Genomic DNA, 21,814 nt, shown 5'->3' with positions numbered 1-21,814 from the left:
GAAATTAACAGCATTTGGCTCGTAATTGCACATTGGAATTAGATATAATCATACAGAAAATGAGTCAGATGAGAGGAGAAAAGGTCCAAAGGGAGAACCTTGAGTGACATCAGAAAAAGGGAAGGGTAGGAAAAGAACCAATAAAGGAGATTGGGAAGGAATGGCCAAAAGAAGAAAAACCAAGAAAATATGGTATCATGGAAGTGGAAAAGAAAAGTTTATTTTCCTCAAAAGAAGATTTTGAGGGAAAGAAATGAGTGGTCATTGATGTCTAATGAGTCAGAAGTAAAGGAAGGCAAACACAGAAATATCCATTTGATTTGGGAACAGGTGTGTTGATGTTGACCATGTAGAGAACAGTTTAAATGGGGTGGCAGGACAGAAGCAAAGTTGCAGGGCGTAAATGGTGAATGAGAAGTGGCGGGCAACTCTTTCAAGAAGTTTGTTGCACAGAAAGAGTAGATGGTAGCTCGAGGTGAGTATAGGGTCCGGATAAGATGGCAGAGACTTAGATTTCAATGTGGATGAGCTGAAGCCAGTAAGGAGAAGTTGAAGATGCAGGAGAGAGAAGGGGCAATTGATGGACTAGAAGGAGGTAAGAGGGTTTGGGTTCTAGACCACATGTGGAGGGATTAGCCTTAGAAGGAGGGATCTTTCTTCTCTTACGACAAAAAGAAAGGATGAGTGTGTATATAACCAATCTGTGTTATTATTTTATTGTTATGTTGATAAAGGCTCTTAATGAAGTAGATGATGACCAACGAGAAGGAACTGTTAACAGCCAGTCAGAAGAAAGTGAGAATGAGCTGGATAACTCTCTAAGCTCTCAGTCAAACACAAATGCAGACACGTAAGTATAGACGGCATAAGTATCTAAGATGCTTCCCTTTTTTCCAAGGCCATTTCTTCCCCCACCCCTACTTTATTGAGATATAATTGACATATAATGTTGTATAAGTTTAAGGCATACAACATGTTGACTTGATATACTTAAATACTGCAAAATGGTTACCATCATAGCATTAAGTGATGGATGGTTAATACCTCCATCACATCATATAATTACCATTTCTTTTTTGTGGTGAAAACATTTAAGATCTTCTCACTTAGCAACTTGCAAGTATAAAATAAAATATTATTAGCTATAATCACAAGAAGTTATTCATCTTATAACTGGAAATTTGTACCCTTTTACCATCTTCCCATTTGCTCCACCTCCCAGCCCCTGGTAACCACCACTCTGTTTCTATGAGTTCAGCTTTTTTATTATATATTTTTTATTTTTTAGTTTTTTAATTTTTAAAAAATTGTTTTATTTATTATTTTTTTTGGCTGCATTGGGTCTTCATTGCTGCACAGGCTTTCTCTAGTTGCAGTGAGCGGGGACTACTGTTTGTCGCGGTGCACAGGCTCCTCATTGCGGTGGCTTCTCTTGTTGCAGAGTGTGGTCTCTAGGCTTGTGGGCTTCAGTAGTTGCAGCATGCGGGCACAGTAGTTGCGGCGCATGGGCTCAGTAGTTGTGGCTCACAGGCTCTAGAGTGCAGGCTCAGTAGTTGTGGCGCACGGGCTTAGTTGCTCTGCGGCGTGCGGGATCTTCCTGGACCATGGCTCAAACCCGTGTCCCCTGCATTGGCAGGCGGATTCTTAACCACTGTGCCACCAGGGAAGTCCCCTCAGCTTTTTTATATTCCACATATAAGTGATATCATACAGTGTTTGTCTTTCTTTGTCTGACTTGTATTTCTCAATGTAATACCTTCCAGGTTCATCCATGTTGTCACAAATGGCATGATTTCCTTCTTTCTCATGGCTGAATAATATCCCATTGTATATGTATACAATGGAATATGATATGTATCTATGTATGTCAATCACATCTTCTTCATCCATTCATGTGTTGACATATACTTAGGTTGTTTCCATATCTTGGTTATTGTGAATAGTGCTGCAGTTAACATGGGAGTGCAGATATCTCTTTGAGACCCTATTTTCATTTCCTTTTGATATATACCCTGAAGTGGGAATTCTGGATCATATGGTAGTTGTATTTTTAATTTTTTGAGGAACTTCCACAGTTTTCCATAATGGCTGTACCAATTTACAATGCCACCAACAGTGCATAAGGGTTCCCTTTTCTCCACATCCTCATTAACACTTGTTATCTCTTGACTTTTTGATGATACCCATTCTTACAGGTGTGAGGAGATATCTTATTGTGGGGTTTTTTTAAAAATCATTTTTGTGTGTTTGTTTTATGTTTGATTTTTTTTTAGTTTGCTTTCTGTTTTTGTTTTTGTTACTTTTGTTTTTATTGTTTGTTTTTTTGGGTTCTTTTGTTTGGTTCTCTTGTTTTTTGTTTTCTTTGTTGTTTTTGTTTTTTTACTTTTGTTTTATTTTTTGTTTGGTTTTCCTTTTATTGTGGTTTTGATTTTCATTTCACTTATGATTAGTGATGTCAAGCACCTTTTCATGTATGTACTTGTTGGCTATTTGTATGTCATCTTTGGAAAAATGTCTGTTCAGTTCCTCTGCCCGTTTTTTTTATTGGATTGTTTGGGTTTTTTGCTCTTAAGTTGTATGAGTTCTTTATGTATTTTTGGATATTAACCCCTAATTAAATATATGATTTGCAAGTATTTTCTCCCATTCCATAGATTGCCTCTTCATTCTGTTGATTGTTTCTTTTGCTGTACAGAAAGAAGCTTTTTGGTTTCATGTGGTTCCAGTTATTGTTTTTTGCTTGTGCTTTTGGTGTCAGATCCAAAAAATTGTTGCCAAGACCAATGTCAATGAACTTCCCCTATGTTTTCTTCTAGGATTTTTACCATTTCAGGTTTAATGTTTAAGTCTTTAATCCATTTTGAGTTAATTTTTGTGAGTGGTGTAAGGTAGGGGTCCAATTTCATTCTTTTGCACATCTTTGTCCAGGTTTTGCAATGCTATATATATATGTGTGTGTGTATATATATGTGTATATATACACATATATATACACACACACAAGTATTTAAGTTGTTTCCAATATTTTTCAATTAAAAAATGCTGCAGTGAATAACTTATGCATATGTATTTTTGTATGGTTGAAGGTGTGTATTTAGAGTAAATTACTAGAAGTGGGATTTTGGGATTAAAAGGTAAATGCTATGTAATTTTGTTTTAAAATTACTGAATTCTGCTTTATGAGGGTTGTAGTACTTTGCACTCCTTCTGGCAACTTACAAGAGTGTCTGCACCAGAGTGTGTTGTCAGACTTCTCTGCTGATTTCATAGGTGAGAAATGTTATCTCAGTATAGTTTTACTTTGCCTTTGTAACTGAAATTGATAATTTTGTCATATATTTAAGGGACATTACAGTGAATTGTCTATTCATGTCTTTTGCCCATTTTGCTTTTAGGGTTTTGGTCCTTCTTTATTAATGTGTAAGCATTCTTTACATATTAAGGATATTAGTCTTTTACCTTTGTAATATGTTATATTTTCTCCCAATTCGTTGTCTTTTGAATTTCTTTAACAAGTAAAAGATTTAAGAATATATATATAGTGCTCGCTTTGGCAGCACATATGCTAAAATTGGAACAATACAGAGAAGATTAGCATGGCCCCTGTGCAAGGGTGACACACAGATTTGTGACGCATTCCATGTTTAAAAAAAAAAAGAATATATATATAGTTTGAATTTATCATTCATTGTTTTTACACGTGGATCTTGAATCATACTGTGAAATTCTTTCCTAAAACTGGTTTTAGAGGAATTCACTCATGTTTTCTTCTGATACTTCTGTGGTTTTATTTTTTATTTAGTTCTCTGATCCATTGAGAGTTTATTTTGGTATGTGGTATGAGGTATGGCTCTGATTCTTATCTTTTCCTAAATTGGTATCCAATTGCCCCAGCACCATTTATTACTGCCCCACTGATCTGAGATTCTGCCTGTGTACATTAATTACCGTGTGTACCTGGGTCTACTTCCGAATTTTCTAGTCCACTGGCCTTGTTTCTGTAGTCATGCTCCAATACCACACTGTTTTAATTAGAGTTTATATTGTTTTAATAGACTTCCCTCATAGCCTTTTCCAGTTCAGAGTTTTCATAATGATTGTTTCACGTTTATTTTTCTGTATGAATTTAGTGTCAACTTATTTAGCATCATAAAAAAGTTTATTGATATTTTTATTATATTAATAAATTAACTAGAGAGACCTGACATTTTTATTATGCTGGGTTTTACTATCCAAGAACAAAGGATGTTTTTCCATTTATTAATGTCTACCTTTTTGTTTCTGAGGAGTATTTTAATGTTTTTCTCATATAGGTTTCCTCATTTCTTGTTAAATTATTCCTGAGTATTTTTGTTGTTGTTGTTGTTACTATTTTATTTTATTATTTATTTATTTTTTTTTGAGAGAAGGAAGGATTTATTATTACTGGCAGCAAGTAAGATGAACTCGGGGGATCTTTCCCAAAGTAGTGTCTCCCCAAACAGCAAAATTGGGGAAGTTTTAAGCTAAGAGTACATGCATATTCTTGAAGAGGCTTGAGCAGAGGAGAATTCAGCATAGAATTGGGACAAATGATGACAGAGTCCAAGCTTTAGTTGATTGAAGTCAGGAGGGTCAACATCATCATTCCATCTTCCACCTAGGTGGGGGCCTTAGTTCCTGCAGAGCTCAAAAACTGTATCAGATTGTTATGTATGTCCCTTGAGGAGCAATTAGGACTCGTTTTATTGCTGAACTTTTGTTTCTTGACTGCGTTTTCTTTGTTACTGAATTCCCTTACTTCCCTTAAGATCATTAACTACTGAGACTGGTTCAAGGGCAAGCATTGTGGTCAGGCTTAGATCACCAAATGGCTTAGGCCAAAAGTGGCTTCTCTCTTTTTCAAAAATTTATTTATTTTATTGAAGTATAGTTGATTTACAGTGTTGTGTTAGTTTCTGCTTTACAGCAAAGTGATTTAGTTATACATATATGTGTTCTTTTTCACATTCTTTTCCATTATGGTTTATTACAGGATATTTTATATATATATATATATAAAATACAGTAGGACCTTGTTGTTTATCCATTCTGTATATAATAGTTTGCATCTGCTAATCCCAAACTCCCAATCCATCACTCTCTCACCTCCCCTCCTGTTTGGCAACTACAAGTCTGTTCTCTGTGTCTGTGAGTCTGTTTCTGTTTCATGGAAGTTCATTTATGTCATATTTTAGATTCTACATATCATATGATATTTGTCTTTTTCAGTTTGACTTGTTTTACTTAGTATGATAATCTCTAGGTCCATCCATGTTGCTCCAAATGGCATTATTTCATTCTTTTTTATGGCTGAGTAGTATTCTAGTGTGTGTGTGATGCCACATCTTCTTTATCCATTCATCTGTCGATGGACATTTAGGTTGCTTCCATATCTTGGCTATTGTAAATAGTGCTGCTGTGAACATAGAGGTGCATGTATCTTTTCAAATTATAGTTTTGTCCAGATATTTGCCCAAGAGTGGGATTGCTAGATCATATGATAATTCTATTTTTAGTTTTTTAAGGACTCTCCATACTGTTTTCCATAATGGCTGCACCAATTTCCATTCCTACCAAAAATGTAAGAGGGTTCCCTTTTGTCCACACCCTCTCCAGCATATATTATTTGTAGAATTTTGATGATGGCCATTCTGACTGGTGTGAGGTGGTACCTCATTGTAGTTTTGATTTGCATTTCTCTAATAATTAACGATGATGAGCTTCTTCTCATGTGCCTATTGGCCATCTGTATCTCTTTTTTGGAGGAATGTCTCCTTGGGTCTTCTGCCCATTTTTTTGATTGGGTTGTTGGGGTTTTTTTTGTTATTGAGTTGTATGAGCTGTTTGTATATTTTGGAAATTAAGGCCTTGTTGGTCACATTGTTTCCAAATATTTTCTCCCAATCTGTAGGTTGTCTTTTCATTTTATTTATGGTTTCCTGTGCTGTGCAAAAGCTTATAAGCTTATTTGTTTATTTTTGCTTTTATTTCTATTGCCTTGGGAGACTGACTTAAGAAAACACTGGTATGATTTATATCAGAGAATGTTTTGCCTATGTTCTCTTCTAGGAGTTTTATGGTATCATGTCTTATATTTAAGTCTTTAAGCCATTTTGAGTTTATTTTTGTGTATGGTGTGAGGGTGTGTTCTAACTTCATTGATTTACACGCGGCTGTCCAACTTTCCCAACACCACTTGCTAAACAGACTGTCTTTTCTCCCTTGTATATTCTTGCCTCCTTTGTTGAAGATTAATTGACCGTAGGTGTGTGGGTTTATTTCTGGGCTCTCTATTTGATTCCATTGATCCAAATGTCTGTTTTTGTGCCAATTCCGTGCTGTTTTGATTACTGTAGCTTTGTAGTATTGTCTGAAGTCTGGGAGGGTTATGCCTCCTGCTTTGTTCTTTTTCCTCAGGATTGCTGTGGCAATTCTGGGTCTTTTATGGTTCCATATAAATTTTAGGGTTATTTGTTCTAGTTCTGTGAAAAATGTCATGGGTAATTTGATAGGGATCATGTTAAAACTGTATATTGCTTTGGGTAGTATTGCCATTTTAACAATATTAATTCCTCCAATTCAGGAGCATGGAACATCTTTCCATTTCTTTGAGTCATCTTCAGTTTCCTTTATTAATGTTTATTGTTACTATTTTAAATGGGGCTTTCTCTTCCATCGCACCCTCTAACTAGTTGTTTGTGTTATGAAGGCTATTGATATCAGTGTTTGTTTTTTTTAGTTTGGGGATCTTTTTTTTTTAATATTTATTTATTTATTTTTGGCTGCGTTGGGTCTTTGTTGCTGTGCGTGGGCTTTCTCTAGTTGCGGTGAGCGGGGGCTACTCTTCATTGCGGTGCATGGGCTTCTTATTGCAGCGGCTTCTCTTTTTGCGGAGCACAGACTCTAGGTGCGCAGGCTTCAGTAGTTGTGGCACGCAGGCTTAGTAGTTGTGGCTCGCGGGCTCTAGAGCGCAGGCTCAGTAGTTGTGACGCACAGACTTAGTTGCTCCGCGGCATGAGGGATCTTCCCGGACCAGGGCTCGAACCCATGTCCCCTGAATTGGCACGTGGATTCTTAACCACTGCACCATCAGGGAAGTCCCTGGGGATCTTTTAATTAAAAAATATTTACTTATTCATGATTCGACAGACATTTAAACAGCAAAACATGTATTTATATGATTACAGTTTGTATTTTTCAGTAATCTACATCATCTTCAGGTCTTTTGAGTGTCCTATATGTTTTATCTAGTGAATTTCTGCAATTAGCACTACATCTGATAAAACTGGTGCTCATTTCTCAAAGGGGTTTGCTAAATATTACCAATGCTGGCCACAGACCTAGACCTGCATTGACAAATACCGTCATACGGTTTGAGTGTTTAGCCCCTTCTTTAGAGAGCAAAAAGTCTCAGCACTCACATGAGGGTGACCCCTGCACAGAGGTTGCAAATTCTGATGTCTACCAGCTGATCAGTCCCAGTTCTTCGCAGGCTCCATGGGCCCAGATCCTCTAACTTTTAAAAGGAAACTAGAGAATGTAGAAATGTCCTAATTTTTAAATTTTGGAAACTTTGAATGTAAAAAAAAAAAGAAAACCAAACTATGTGTGGAACACTGTTGGAGCCAAACAAAGCAGGTTTTCTGCCAAGAAGTGTTCCTCCGGTTGCAATTTTCAGCCTCTGCCCCAGGGACTTTTGAGGACTGAAGTTCAAGGCACCTCTAGGGGATGCCTGCTTGATCAGATCCTGAGGAATGTGATGCAGAATCTCCAGAAGGGAAGAGTTGCTGGGTGCTTCTGAGATGCTTCACTGTCATTGTACATGTCTCGTTGAGGCAAACAGCATATGCTCTTACTCGGTAATTTCCCTTATTTGACACTCTCATACTTGGATATTTCCACTGGTTTCTAAGAATATGAGAATTTGCAGTCTATTGTAAAACACTCTTTTGCTCTCTTTGTAGTCAACCAGAGTCATCTCTTCTTTGTGATCTTTAAAACCTGACCTTCAGTAAAACCCACACCAGTGTTCTGGATTAGCCTACAATATCTCTAGCAGGGATTGTGGAATGTTCTGGAAGACAGTGCACAAATTTGAAATGGGGTCAATGCGTTGTTGCATTTTCAGCAATACGAAGAGAGGGCTCCTCTATTAAAAGTCTACTTAATCATTTCACATCTTTCACTATTAACTAAGGAAAAGGAAAATGTGAGTGGGTTTTCATTTGGGAAGAGATTTGCTCTGGGTCTGTGCAGCTTCAGAATTTAAATGTCTGCTGATTTGTTTAAGTGTCAAATGTGTACCTTTAATAAATTCTATAAGCACTGCCCTCAACTCAAAACTTTCTCGACAACAGAGCTGTCTTACTCTGATACAGAGCAGGTATAAAGCCACCTGTATTTGGGTCATCCAAAGAAAAAAAATACTTAGGGAACTTTGCACTTTCTAGGAGGAATAGCTAAGAAGCAGATGTCTTTGTGTAAAAAAGGGCCTTGTTGAAGCTTCAATAGGAGATCAGGACAGAGACCCTCAGGGAGGATGGGAGGAAACACTAAGGGGCCCTTTCAGAATCCTCAGGTTAGCTGCCAGAACACCAGAGGCCTACTATTACATATACACAGTGGGACTTTAAAAGTTACAGGTTCAGCAGCTTTATGGTTTTCAACAGGATTGTGGGAGCTTTGTTCCCTTTTATTTTGTTTCTTTAAAAGATGAATGGAATGAGGGCTTTCCGAGATGAGGGGTGGTCCTCAAACATCTTGAGGTAGAACCTATGGTGGTGAAAAGCTCGTAGCCCAAGGAGAGAAAGTGAGAAAAATGCACACGCAAGTGCTGGGAGGGACCAAGTGGCCAGGGCATAGCCGATCCATTCAGCGATCTCACCAAGGAAATTGGCTCCAGAAGTGTACATGAACAAGCCACCTTCTGGAATCCTATAGATGATTTCTCCAGGCTTCCTGAGCTGGGGTATTATAGTCACTATGAATGTTGATTCCCATTACCAAAATAAATAAGACACCCAGGCTAAACTGTATGTCTCTGTACCACTCAGCAGGGTATTCAGCACAGTAAACCATATAGTAGCCTTGGAGGAGTCTGTTTCCCATGCAGAAGGCAAAGCCTCTGAAAAGGAATACAACTGGAAAAGGCCTCCCTCTAGTGAGCAGTGAGTAAACAAATGTCCTGCTGGTCTTGGAGGATCTCCTGGGGAGGTAGGGGGCGGCTGTGGCTCACTGCGGGGAATGGTGGTGGAGGTACTAGGGAGTACTCATTGGCGTGAGCTGTCCTTTAGGCTGCCATTTTGATGCCAAGCTGATTTCAGTATGTTATCTTGATATTCTGCTACCTTATTATTTTTTAAAATAAATTTATTTATTTAATTTATTTATTTATGGCTGCACTGGGTCTTCGTTGTGGTGCGTGGGCTTTGTGCGTGGGCTTCTCTTGTTGCAGAGCACAGGCTCTAGGCACGCGGGCTTCAGTAGTTGTGGCTCGTGGGCTCTAGAGCGCAAGCTCAGTAGTCATGGTGCCTGGGCTTAGTTGCTCCGCGGCATGTGGGATCTTCCCAGCCCAGGGCTCGAACCTGTGTCCCCTACATTGGCAGGTGGATTCTTAACCACTGTGCCACCAGGGAAGCCCCTCTGCTACCTTATTGAACCTTGGTTGAGTTAGTTTTAGCATTGATTTTCTGGGGTTTTCCAGGTACTCTATCATGTCATCTGCAAATAGACATAGTTTTGTTTTCTGAGTCTTATATCACTAGCTGGTTTCTTTTGTATATTTCCGTAGCTAAGGGACAGTGACAAATAATAGTGGAAGTAGTGGGCATCCTTGTTTTTGCTCCTGATCTGTGAAAATAATACTACTGTTTCCTCTTAAGTGCTGGCTTCAGTACTCAGGTCTTTTTTTTTTTTTAATGCTAGGGAAACATCTTTCAAATCCTGTTTTCTTGAGTGTTTTTATCAGAAATGAGTGTTCAGTTTTTTCAAAGATTTTTTTCACATCTATAGGGATAATCATATGCATTTCCTGGTTAAATCTATTAATATGGTTCATTATATTACAGATGTCTTATTGAAATATCCTTGAATTCCTGAAATAAGTTCCACTTGGCATATTATTTTCATTATTGTGGTGTTGGATGTTGTTTGTTAATATTTTATTTAGTAGTATTTGTGCATTAATATTCATAAATGATATTATCTATAATTTTAAAATATGCAATATCAGATTGAAGTAACAATGTTATACTTGATTTCATAAGAAGCCTCTGATGGAAGGTTTTCTAATTTTTTAAGTTCTGGAACAATTTATGTAACATTGGGACTATCTGTACTTTGAAGGTTTGGTAGAATTCCACTGTGAAACTATTTGAGCCTGGTGCTTTTTTTGTGGGGAAGTGCCATAATAGCTTTATTTCTTCTATGGAGATTGGATTATCTAAGCCTTCTATATATATTCAGGTCAATTTTGGCAAATTACATTTCCTCAGAAAATTATCCATTTCATCTAGGTTTATCAATATATTTCCATAGAGGCATGCAGTTAATCTCTGTACTTCTAAAAAATGTCTTCTGTTTCAGTGCTTATCGTCTTGTCACTTCTTGGTCCTCCCCCACTTTAAAAATTAGGTTAGTTAGTGGTTTGTCTATTTTGTTAAATTTTCAAAGAACCAGGATTTGGATTTATTAATTAAAGCTATGATTTCTTCCTAATCAATTTTTTTTTAATTAATTTTTTAAAAAATTAATTTATTTTTGGCTGCTTTGGGTCTTCGTTGCTGCGCGTGGGCTTTCTCTAGTTGCGGCAAGCGGGGGCTCCTCTTTGTTGCGGTGCACGGGCTTCTCATTGCAGTGGCTTCTCTTGTTGTGGAGCATGGGCTCTAGGTGCACGGGCTTCAGTAGTTGTGGCACACGGGCTCAGTAGTTGTGGCTCACGGGCTCTAGAGCGCAGGCTCAGTAGTTGTGGCGCACGGGCTTAGTTGCTCTGCGGCACGTGGGATCTTCCCAGACCAGGGCTTGAACCAGTGTCCCCTGCATTGGCAGGCAGATTCTTAACCAGTGCCCCATCTTCCTCATCAATTTTTGCTTTTATTTTTATTTTCTTCCTTGTGCTTTCTTTTGTTTTCTGTTTTTTTTTTAAGCTTTTTGAGTTTAGAATTTAATACATTTATTTTCATTAATTGATAAACATATTTAAGGTTTTGAATTTTTCCATGATCACTGCCTTAAATGTGTACTACACACTTGAATATGTAGTGTTTTATTATTTTAGAAATTAGATAATTTCAGTTTATATTTGCCCTTTTACCTAAGAGTTATTTAATAGTTTTTTGTTGTTGTTGTTTTCTTTCATTTTTAAGTTTCCAGATAGAAGAGCCTCTTGGTTTTCTTGTACAGTTATTTTTAGTTGTATTGCATCCAGAGTGTGGTTTGTAATATTTCTACTTGTGGAACTTAATGATGTTTTCTTTGTGACCAAATATATGATCAAATTTTTGTGAATATCCCATGTCTGTGCTTGTAAAGAAGGTATATTCTTTATTAACAAGGTATAAAGTTCTATATGTATATCCATAAGGTCCACCTCATTGATTATGTTGTTTACTTCTTCTGTATCCTTATTTATTTTTGCCATTATCTTATATTGAGAGTAGTGTTTTAAAGTCTCTTGCTATTACTATTTGTTTCTTTGCCTTTGATGTTGTATATGTAATTCTGTTTGGAGTTAAAATACCTCCACCTTTATAAAGATGGTTATTGTGCTTTTTGATACATGGATATCCATGTGTATTGTATCTTCATTGTGAAGTACGGCTTTTAGCATTATAAAAGTGTCACATTTAGTGCCTCTTGGCTTCAATTGTACTTTGGTAACAGGAATAAAACCTCTGCTTTTTTCTTGTTTCTAATTGCTTGGATCATCTTTGCTCATTCTTTTATTTTTAGCCTTTCTGAATTATTGTGTACTAGGTGTGTCTCTTGTATTTAACACAGAATTGGGGATTTCCCTGGTGGTCCAGTGGTTAATACTCTGTGCTTCCACGTCAGGGGACGTGGGTTCTATCCCTGGTCGGGGACCTGCATGCTGCACGGCACGGCCAAAAACAAACCACGTAGAATTGGATCTTGCCTTCTTAGCCAATTTGAAAATCAATTTTTTTTTTTAAACTGGTGAAGTAAGCTTGTAACATGTATTGATATGGTTGATATGTTTGGTGTCAACTTTGTCATATTATTTTATGGTACTATGTGTATTATACTTTACAGTTTTCCTTCTCTATGTGAGATGTTTTCTCTGTTCTTTTAAAAATTTCTTTGGTATTTAGGAAGTTTGTAATTTTTGTTCTAGTTGCTTATTTCTTTATATCAACCTTTTATAGAGCCTTTAGTTCCCTGTTTTCTTACTCAACCTTTCACTGTCAGGTTGGTTTTCAGTGGTCTTTTTGACTTCTACCTATTGCCTATGCTGCAAGTGAGTTATGCTGCATGCCCATTTTTTCCCTTCTTTTCTCTCCATTTTCATCCCCATTTTTTTAGCTGCATTTTTTTTCCTTTAACAGAACATAAAACATTTACATATTTTTTTCCTCTTGTATCTCCATTTTTGTTTTAGTCTTAGAGCTATAATTAAATATATTAAATGCTCATCATCAGTCCTTTTATGATGTTTCCCTAGTTAACTCTTGGTTGATTCTTTCAGTTAGACAAAGCTCATGTTGTAGGGCTTGTGAATACAGTATTCCCTGAGTTTTTGAAAGTTTAGAAGTTTTTGTATGGCTTTGATATTTGAAGGACATCTTGGCTGGATATAAAATCTTTGGTTTCTATTTTGTGTTCTTAACTTTCTTGAAAATGCTACTCCATTCTTTGTTTGCTTTGAATGTTGCTTTTGGGAAGTCTGATGCTAGGATAATTTTCTTGCCCTTATAAATAATTTGGCATTTTTATCTAGTGACTTGATTTCCTTTATCTTTAAAATTTAAATATAGCTAAGCTATGTCTTGGAGTTTACCTTTCCAGGTCAATTTTTCCTTTCCCAACACAGTTGGCCCTTTCCTATTATATATGTATATATATATATGCCTTTTCTTATATATATATTATATATATATTCAGTTCTCTCTCTCTCTTTTTTTTTTTTTGGTCTGCAAAGTTTTCTTGGATTATAGTTTTAAATATTAGTTCTAAGTCACTGTTTTCTTTTTCTTTTTCAGAGATTCCTTTTATGTACACAAAAGATTTTTCCTGTTTTCCACTTCAAGCACTTTCTCTTTAACCCTTTGTATTCTTCTTAATCTTATTTTTATTCTTTTTGTTGTTTTTCTGTAATTATTTAATGTTGCTTATTAAATGTTTGTTTAACAATTCTCCAATGGACACGTTGTAATTTAATCTTTATTTCTGACATAGTTTTTCCTTGATTTCTTTCCTCAGTTTAATCAATTCTTATTTTATTCCTTCCTGTTCTTTGTCCATTTCTGGACTTAGTTTTAGAATTTCTGATTCAAGAAATGCTTTTTAAAGTATATTTAATTCTGTTTAAAGTATTGTGTTACAGTTTTCTTTTTTTTGCATGTTGGGGGCAGGAATTTTCATTAGTTGAAATATTTCAATTTCAGTTTTCTGTTTTGATATACTGCCTTTGTTATACTGTACATTTTGTGGAGACGGTTGGGAGTTTTGGGTGATTCTTCTCTCAATTATGGTGAGGCACAGCTTATTTAAAGCCTTTTTTTTTTTTTTTTAAGTGTTGGTGGGTTAAAGTTGGCTTGTCCTCCAATATCGTAGTTCTCTTTTGTCTTGAAGGACTTTTGCATCTTTTCTCCTTTAGCACTCAGCCTCCAAAGGGTACCTCTCCCTTCCTGTTCACTCTCTTCTCCTTAAGAAGTGATGCCTTCCCAAGACTACCATCTTGGGTTCTACAAACTTCTTGGTGGTGTTATGATTGCCCAGGTTTTTTTTTTTTTTTTTTTTTTTTTAAGTATTTGCATACTTAGAGTGGACTTTTTCTTTCTAGAGGTGATTTTTGTCACCATTAGGCTCTTAGCTTTCCTTTTCTCTGTGCAGTCATTTTGAACTGCCCCCATTCTTTGCAAAGGCTTCCTACAGGAGCTCAAGAAATATCTTTGCTGGAATTTGATGCTTATTTTTCTACTTAGAGGTAGTTTGAAGTTAGTAGTATTCTCTGTCTTCCAATAATATAGAAGGCATGGGTTATATGCTGTTTTATTTGCTTTTCTTGTTTCTTTGTTTAAAAACTGTATTGTTTTTTGGAGGATGTGTAGAGTAATTCAAATTTAGCTGGTCACCATTTTGTTAGGAATACCTGGAAATATGTATCGTCTTTTAAGTACTTTTTCTTTCAGAACCTAAATATAACTAATCTTTTTCAGAATTACTTTTATCCTTTACACTTGAATCAAATAATTTTTTTCATTTGGTAGGTTAAGTTTAGTTTTATCTCATTAGTTGTTTGAAAAGGCAATTTCCAACTTATGAATACCTTATGTCTCAAAATGTTACTTATTGACTGCTGGGCATGAGGTATTAGAAGATGCATTAGACTTGGAATCTGGGGACTAAGCCTTTGGTTACTTACTAATTAGATAATCTGTGGGTCTTTATTTCCTCACTTGTAAAATATGAGGGGGGTAGAACATATGATTTTTAAGGTGCCTTCTGGTTTGAAAATTTCTGTGAATTCTGTGAGTTCCTGTGAGCACTGAATTGATTTCTCATAGCAATAATATTATACATGATAAATATGTTCCTGACCCAATCCTCCAAAGCCTCTACTGAGTCACTGCTATTTTTTGGGGGTGAGTACATTCCAAGTGAGGAAACAGTGATTGCAAGCATTTCTCTCACTTTAACCGTTATCAATACCTACTTCCTCTGGAGATCTTTGTGTATAGGCTGGGGAGAGGGAAGGGTGATATTAGAGCATCCATAGGAAAAAAGGGAGAAAGAATTGAGAGGAGTAAACCCCTAGTGGCAAAAACTGAATGACAAGGATAATTGCTCTTTCCAGTAGGCTTGGGTAGCTTCCTTTGGATGTGGTTTGTATGTTAGGAATATAAATTAGAGATGCTGGTATTCCTAAGTTGAGTATGAAATAAAGTCATTAAAATACTGTTGTGATTGATGCTGCCATAAAATAGAATTGGTGCTCATAAGTGGTCATCAATGGAAATGGAAGGAGCTTGGATGTGAATCAATGCGCAAAGTAAATAAAATAAGTAAAATTGTGTCCTAGATCTAAAGGAGATTATTGTTTTCAGATGGAGAGAAATACTTTTAAGTAATTTCTTTTTCTTTCCATCATATTTCAAAAATATTGGGTTGGCCAAAAAGTTCACTTGGGTTTTTCCATAACATCTTAATCTGAACGAACTTTTTGGCCAACCCAATAATACCTATAAAGTATTTTAAGTTTCTAAACTGAAAGTTGCCAAATTCAAGGTAGTATGTTAGTTTCCTGGAGTTGCTATAACAAATTATTACAAACTTGGTGGCTTAAAAAAATAAAAAAGAAATTTATTTTCTCACACTTCTGGAGGCCAGAAATCTGAAATCAGTTTCACTAGACCAAAATCAAGGTGTTGATAGGGCCACACTCCCTCCAGAGGCTCTAGAAGAAAATCTGTTCCTTTCCTCTTCCAGCTTTTGATGGCTCTTGGTCTTCCTTGGCTTATGGCTACATCACTTCAGTCTCTGTTTCTGTCTTCACATCACCTCCTGTGTGTGTGTGTGTGTGTGTGTGTGTGTGAAAATCTACCTCTGTCTCTCTTTTATAAGAATATACAGGATTGCATTTAGGGCCCACAGAGGATAACCTCACCATCTCAAGATCTTTCACTTAATCACATCTGCAAAGACCCATTTTTGGCCACTTTCAGGTTCCAGGGATTAGAGCATGGACATATCTTCAGGGACCATAATTTAACCTACACAGTCCACCCACTGGCCCACATGCAAAATTTACATTCACCCCATTCAAATATCCCCCAATGTCTCAGCATCAACTCAAGTTCAAAATCTCATCTAAACATAAACTCAAACCGAATCTAATCATCTAAGTCAGGAATGGGTAAAACTCTGGATATGATATACCCTGGGCCAATACTCTTCTCCATCTATGGTCCTGTGAAACTAGAAAACAAGTTATCTGCTTTTAAAATACAATGATGGAACAAACATAGGATAATAATTATAGACATCCCCATTTGAAAAAGGAGAAAATCAAAGGAAGAAATGGGTCACCAGTCCCAACCCAGCAGGGCAAATTTTCTTAGGTTTCAAGGCCTGGTAATAATCCTCTGTGGCTTGACACTTCACCCATTGGGTCCATGGTTCAATTCTCTGTGCTTGTGGCTCTGGCCTTGGACTCTGTGTCCGTGGATCTAGTCTCTATACCTGCAGCCCTGGCTTTGAAATCATTATTCCTTTTTTTTGAAGCCCATCTTTTCCCCTGAGTAATTTTATCAGCCTGTTTACTATCTGGAGAAGTTTAGGAGTTTGACACCCTTCCTTCATTTCATTACTATCTCTGTCCCTTTCAGTACCAGCTTGTAGTATTTCTGATGGTATAATATTGTCAAAAGATCTTATGGGTCTCCTGTGTATGTCATGGGAAAACATGCCTTTAGATGAGAGCTCCTCTATTGATCTTTCCTGGATAATCCCGTATTTGTTGTTGGCTTCTGCTGAGATCATTGAGGGGATCCAGGAGTCACATGCCTTATCTCTTTAGAAGTAGCAAAAAATTATCCAGCCGTACAATTGTCCTTCTCTCCAGAGCCTGCTTTCCTAACAGTGACTCCTAATTTGAGCATCTTTTGCAATCTGAAGAGTGAGAATTTCTCAAATCAAGTCCTGGTTCCTTTTTGCTTAACAGTTCTTCTCTCAATTTATCTCTTCCTCTTGCATTTCACTGTAAGCAGCAAGAAGAAGGCAGGCTGCACATTCAGTACTTTCCTTGTAAACTTTGCCAGCTAAATATCCAGTTTCATTGCTCACAAATTCTGCTTCCCACACAACTCAGCTCAGTTTTCTGCCACTTTATGGTAAGGATTGCCTTTTTCCCAGTTTCCAATAACATGTTCCTCATTTCCTTCTGAATCCTTACCAGAAGCTCCTTTAATATTCATATTTCTACCAACATTCTATTTATGATGATATGTTATTTTCTATGATAATATAGGCTTTCTCTACCATGCTCCTCACTTCCTCTTGAGGCCTCACTGGAAAGAGTCCTTAACATTCATATTTTTATCAATAGTCTTTTTAAGGCAATTAGGCTTTTTCTATCATTCACCTAAAAATAATTCCAGCCTTTACCCATTATCCAATTCCAAAGCTACTTTCACATTTTTAGGTATTTGTTACATAAGCACCCCATATCCAAGTACCAAAATCTGTATTAATTTTCTGGGGCTGTGTTAACAAATTTCTACAAACTTGGTGGCTTCAAGCAACAGAAATTTATTCTCTCACAGTTCTAGAGGCCAGAAATCCTTAATCAGTTTCACTAGACTGAAATGAAGGTGTTGGTATTGCCACATTCCCTCTGGATACTCTAGGTTATAATCCACGCCTTGCCTCTTCCAGCTTCTGTTGGCTGATGGTGTGTTTTTGGCTTGTGTCCACATCACTCCAGCCTCTGCCTCCACCTTCACATCACCTTCTCCACTTGTGTGTGTCAAAACCTCCCTCTGCTTCTCTCTTAAGGATGCATATTATTGCATTCAGGGCCCACTTGGATAGTCCAGGATCATCTCCCTATTTCAAGACCCTTAACTTAATCACATCTGCAAAGTCCGTTTTTAGTCAGATAAGGTAACATTCACAAGTTCCAGGGATTAGGTTATGGGTATCTTTTCGAGGGTCATTCTTAAGCCTACCGTAGATAGTATTATCTTATTTTGTTGTTGTTATTTGATATAACCTAATTCTTAAAAGTATAAACATTAGAGATGGTAATGGGAGTTCAGACTGGTTTGGATTTTCCCAACTTGTACAGAAATCTCATTATGACACTTTTCTTAGGACTTATCCTGAAGATTGGACTTAGACCTAACTAACACTATCTTACAGAGGAGTCTTTCTGATGCTTTGATAACTAGCCATAATGTGGATGGACCACATTACAGCCTTTTGTTAACTAAACTTTATAGCAACTAGTGTTCAATGTGCTGTCCACAGGTTGCTTGAAAGCAACTCCTCTAGGTTGAGGTTTGTAGAGCCACTAAATAAGATTTCCCCTTTCCTCTGTCATTGTTGTTGTTGTTTTCCCATAACAGTTTTATTGATTTATAGTTCACATACCATACACTCTACCTATTTAAAACATAATATTCAAAGATATTTAGATTTTTAGTATATTCATTGAATTGTGCAACCTACAGTCAATTTCAGAACATTTTCATTACCCTCAAAGAAGCCCCATACTCTTTAATCGTCAGACGCCATTTTCTCCCAAACCTTTCAGCCCAATCTAATTTGTTAGATCAATCTGTTTTTTTTTGTTTTTGTTTTTGTTTTAAATCTCTGTAGATTTGCCTGTTTGGACATTTCCTCTATATAGAATCATGCAGTATGTGATATTTTGTGTCTGGGGTCAGTCACATGTTTTCAAGATTTATCCATATTGTAACATGTTAGCACTTCATTCTTTTTATGGCTGAATAATATTCTTTTGTGTGGATAGAGCACATTTTACTTATCCATTCATCAGCTGGTGGAGATTTGGGTTGTTTCCACTTTTAGACCCTCTACCTCTTTTAAATATTAGTCTAGTTGGGGAATAGACAAAGAAATCAGACAACTGGAGATTGAAAAATCAGCTTTATCAGTGATAAAGATGATTACAGCAAAAGGCTTATCTCTCTCACCCCCTACACTGTAGCTCTTCTTCTCATTCCCTCTCCCCGCCTCCCTGAAACCCAGGGGCAGAGTCTGCTCCAGTCACTTTACTTCAGTGTTGAGCAGAGACTGTGCTCTGAGGACAAGCTCCTTCATAGAAACCATGTACTTTCTCTAGAGGAAGAGAGAGGAGGACGTAACCTATAGCACAAAACTTCAGAAAGGGCAAATCGCTCCTGGTTTAGGAGCCAACATAGCTAGGAAACTGGGAGGGAGATGGAATGATTCCTTCTAACACCGAGAAGACTGGCATTTTAGATTTTTATCTTATAAGTTAAAGCAAAACATATTTCTCTTTGATTATGAATTATTAAAAGTTTCTTCAAATCAAACATGTAAACAGTTGAACAAGTTAAATGATAGTACTTATTAATTCTAATATAGCTTGTTGTCCCATAATTTATAGGTTTCTCCACCAAATAAAGGAAGATAATTCCGAGTTAATTAATAAACTACGGACTGATATTCAGCAGAAAGTAGCAACACAATCACAAATAACAGCCTCTTCGGGAACTCCATCATCTGCTTCTCCATCAGGAGAACAAAAAGGTTTGGTTCCAGACTGTATTAGTTCTCCCAGAGTAGTAGCTTACTTTATTATGTTCTTTGTTAAGCACAGTAATTTTTTAAAGGAACGTTACTTGAGTTTTGACTGTCTTAGCCTGGTTGAGTAAATACTCATTGACCTGTCGATTGACATGCTTAAAATTTTTTTGTTGTTGTTCACTTGAGATACTTTTGGAAAAATTCTGCCTTTTAGCTGCTCTGAATGCTACCAATGCTGTTAAGAGAATCCATACGAGGCTTCAACTGGAAGAATCTACTGAGACTCTAGACTCAAGCTCTGTAGTGAGACAAGTGCTGAACTCAAGGAAGCAAAAACAGCTGCTAAATAAAGGTTCAGTCTCTTAATTGACGAAGTGGGTTATTAAACATGTAACTTGACACAGCTATCTTAGTTTCTTAGTGCATGTCTTTTCCCTTAAACTCATCCAGTTGGATCCTACTAAGTAAGAGTTTGTTGAATGGTAGCCAGGCAATGCCTCCTTTTATTCCATGTAACTCTAGAAGGATGGTTCTCATCCATTCATTATAGATAGTGTAAATCTGGTTCAAACAGTATAGATTCTTTATGAGAAAATGATGATAACTTCGATAAAAAACCTTTTATAAATTGTGAACAACAGTCAAACGTTTTTCTAGTGTAATTTTTCCCAGTCTTAACATAGAATGACTTCTGTCATTATCAGTGAAAAGAAAACCAGATTCGCCTGCTCCTTCCAAACAGAAGAATAGCGTGTTATCAGCCAGCACAGCCTCCACACACTTACCGAATAGCAGTAACCCCAGCCTAGATGTCCTCAAGCACATGATACATGAAGTGGAGCATGAAATGGAAGAATATGAGCGGTGGACAGGACGCGAGGTCCGGGGGCTCCAGAACAGTCAGGGTCTCACCGGCTTCACCCTGTCGCTCGTGAGCTCCCTCTGTCGCCTGGTTCGCTACCTTAAAGAGGTGAGGTTGTTAGAGTCTTCTCTTCTGCCAGACTAATGGCAGAAATGGGTAGGGTTTCCCCTCTGCACTTGAATTATTGCAATCTCCAAATAAAGTATAGTCAAATTTGAATAGCTTTGTTTAAAATACCTCAGCTTTAGATTATCTGTAGTAAAGGTTTATCCTCTTAATTTTCTCCTACATCCTGATACAGATATATCAGATAAGTGATGTTGATTTTAATATGAGCTTTAGTAAAATATGATTAGTTAGGTAAATCTGCTATAAATAAAATTATATCTTGTGCTAATACTTAATATTACTGTTTGGCAGTTACAGATTAATTAGAACTACTAAACATGTCCTCATTCTACTGCTTTTCTCTGCTTGCTATTCCCTCTTTAGTTCAGTTTGGAGAGTGGTATGCCTGTAATCTGTAGACACAGATTAGGAAAATTCTTCACATTATTTGTATCACTGGTAACTTGGGCTTTGCTTCAGTGTCTGAAGTGGGAGACATTTTATTGTTGTAAAAATAATTTATAAGACAAGCAAGAATTGTATCTTTAATTCATTTGTGAATAATAATGAGTCCTCAGAATGCTGTGGGATTAGAAATGGTTATGTATTATACCTTTTTTAAAAACCTATTTAAACTGTTATTTATTTTTTATATATTTAAATTTGTTAAGCAAATATGACCAAAAACTGTTGAAGGAAATTTTATCATTTAAAAAAAGTTGATTCACCACCCTAATTTACATGTATCAATTTCTCTGGAGATGTCTTCCTAAATTTGCTTTTTAAAAAATTAATTAATTAAAGTGTTTACTTCTGTTTTTTATATATATGTTTTTATTTTTTATGTTGGAGTATATTTGATTTACAATGTTATGTTAGTTTCAGGTGTACAGAAAAGTGATTTAGTTATACATATACATATGTCTATTCTTTTTCAGAGTCTTTTCCCATATAGTTTATTACAGAGTGTTGAGTAGAGTCCCCTGTGCTATATAGTAGGTCCTTGTTGATTATCTATTTTATATATAGTAGTGTGTATATGTAATCCCAACCTCCTAATTTATCCCTAGCCCCCCCCCACCCCCCGCCAACCTTTCCCCTTTGGTGACCATAGTTTGTTTTCTAAGTCTGCTAGTCTGTTTCTGTTTTGTAAATAAGTTCATTTGTATCATTTTTTTTAGATTCCACTATAAGTGCTATCATATGATATTTGTCTTTCTCTGTCTGACTTACTTCACTTAGTATGATAATCTCTAGGTCCATCCATGTTGCTGCAAATGACATTATTTCATTCTTTTTTTATGGCTGAGTAATAATCCATTGTATATATATACCCCATCTTCTTTATCC

General features: G+C 36.5%; 1 protein-coding gene, 1 non-coding gene and 1 pseudogene across 4 annotated transcripts in view; 2 read left to right on the top strand and 1 right to left on the bottom strand.

Moving 5' to 3' along the window:
- Positions 1–21,814, top strand: part of SPICE1 (spindle and centriole associated protein 1) — a 71,257-nt gene that overhangs the window by 21,035 nt on the left and 28,408 nt on the right. For all 3 annotated transcript variants that reach the window (XM_061193080.1, XM_061193081.1, XM_061193079.1), the window contains exons 7-10: positions 735–850; positions 19,355–19,497; positions 19,709–19,846; positions 20,199–20,464. In XM_061193080.1, the coding sequence (XP_061049063.1) occupies positions 735–850; positions 19,355–19,497; positions 19,709–19,846; positions 20,199–20,464 (663 nt within the window). The remainder of the gene's footprint in view (positions 1–734; positions 851–19,354; positions 19,498–19,708; positions 19,847–20,198; positions 20,465–21,814) is intronic.
- Positions 3,542–3,648, top strand: LOC133094209 (U6 spliceosomal RNA). The gene has a single exon (XR_009701422.1). It is a non-coding gene; the product is annotated as a U6 spliceosomal RNA (small nuclear RNA).
- LOC133093763 (3-oxo-5-alpha-steroid 4-dehydrogenase 2-like) lies at positions 8,727–16,740 on the bottom strand (annotated as a pseudogene).

This window comes from Eubalaena glacialis, chromosome 6 (assembly GCF_028564815.1).
Source record: "Eubalaena glacialis isolate mEubGla1 chromosome 6, mEubGla1.1.hap2.+ XY, whole genome shotgun sequence".
Classification (NCBI taxonomy): Eukaryota; Metazoa; Chordata; class Mammalia; order Artiodactyla; family Balaenidae; genus Eubalaena; species Eubalaena glacialis.
The sequence above is the reverse complement of the archived record's forward strand: the minus strand, read 5'-3'. Positions and strand labels throughout refer to the sequence as shown.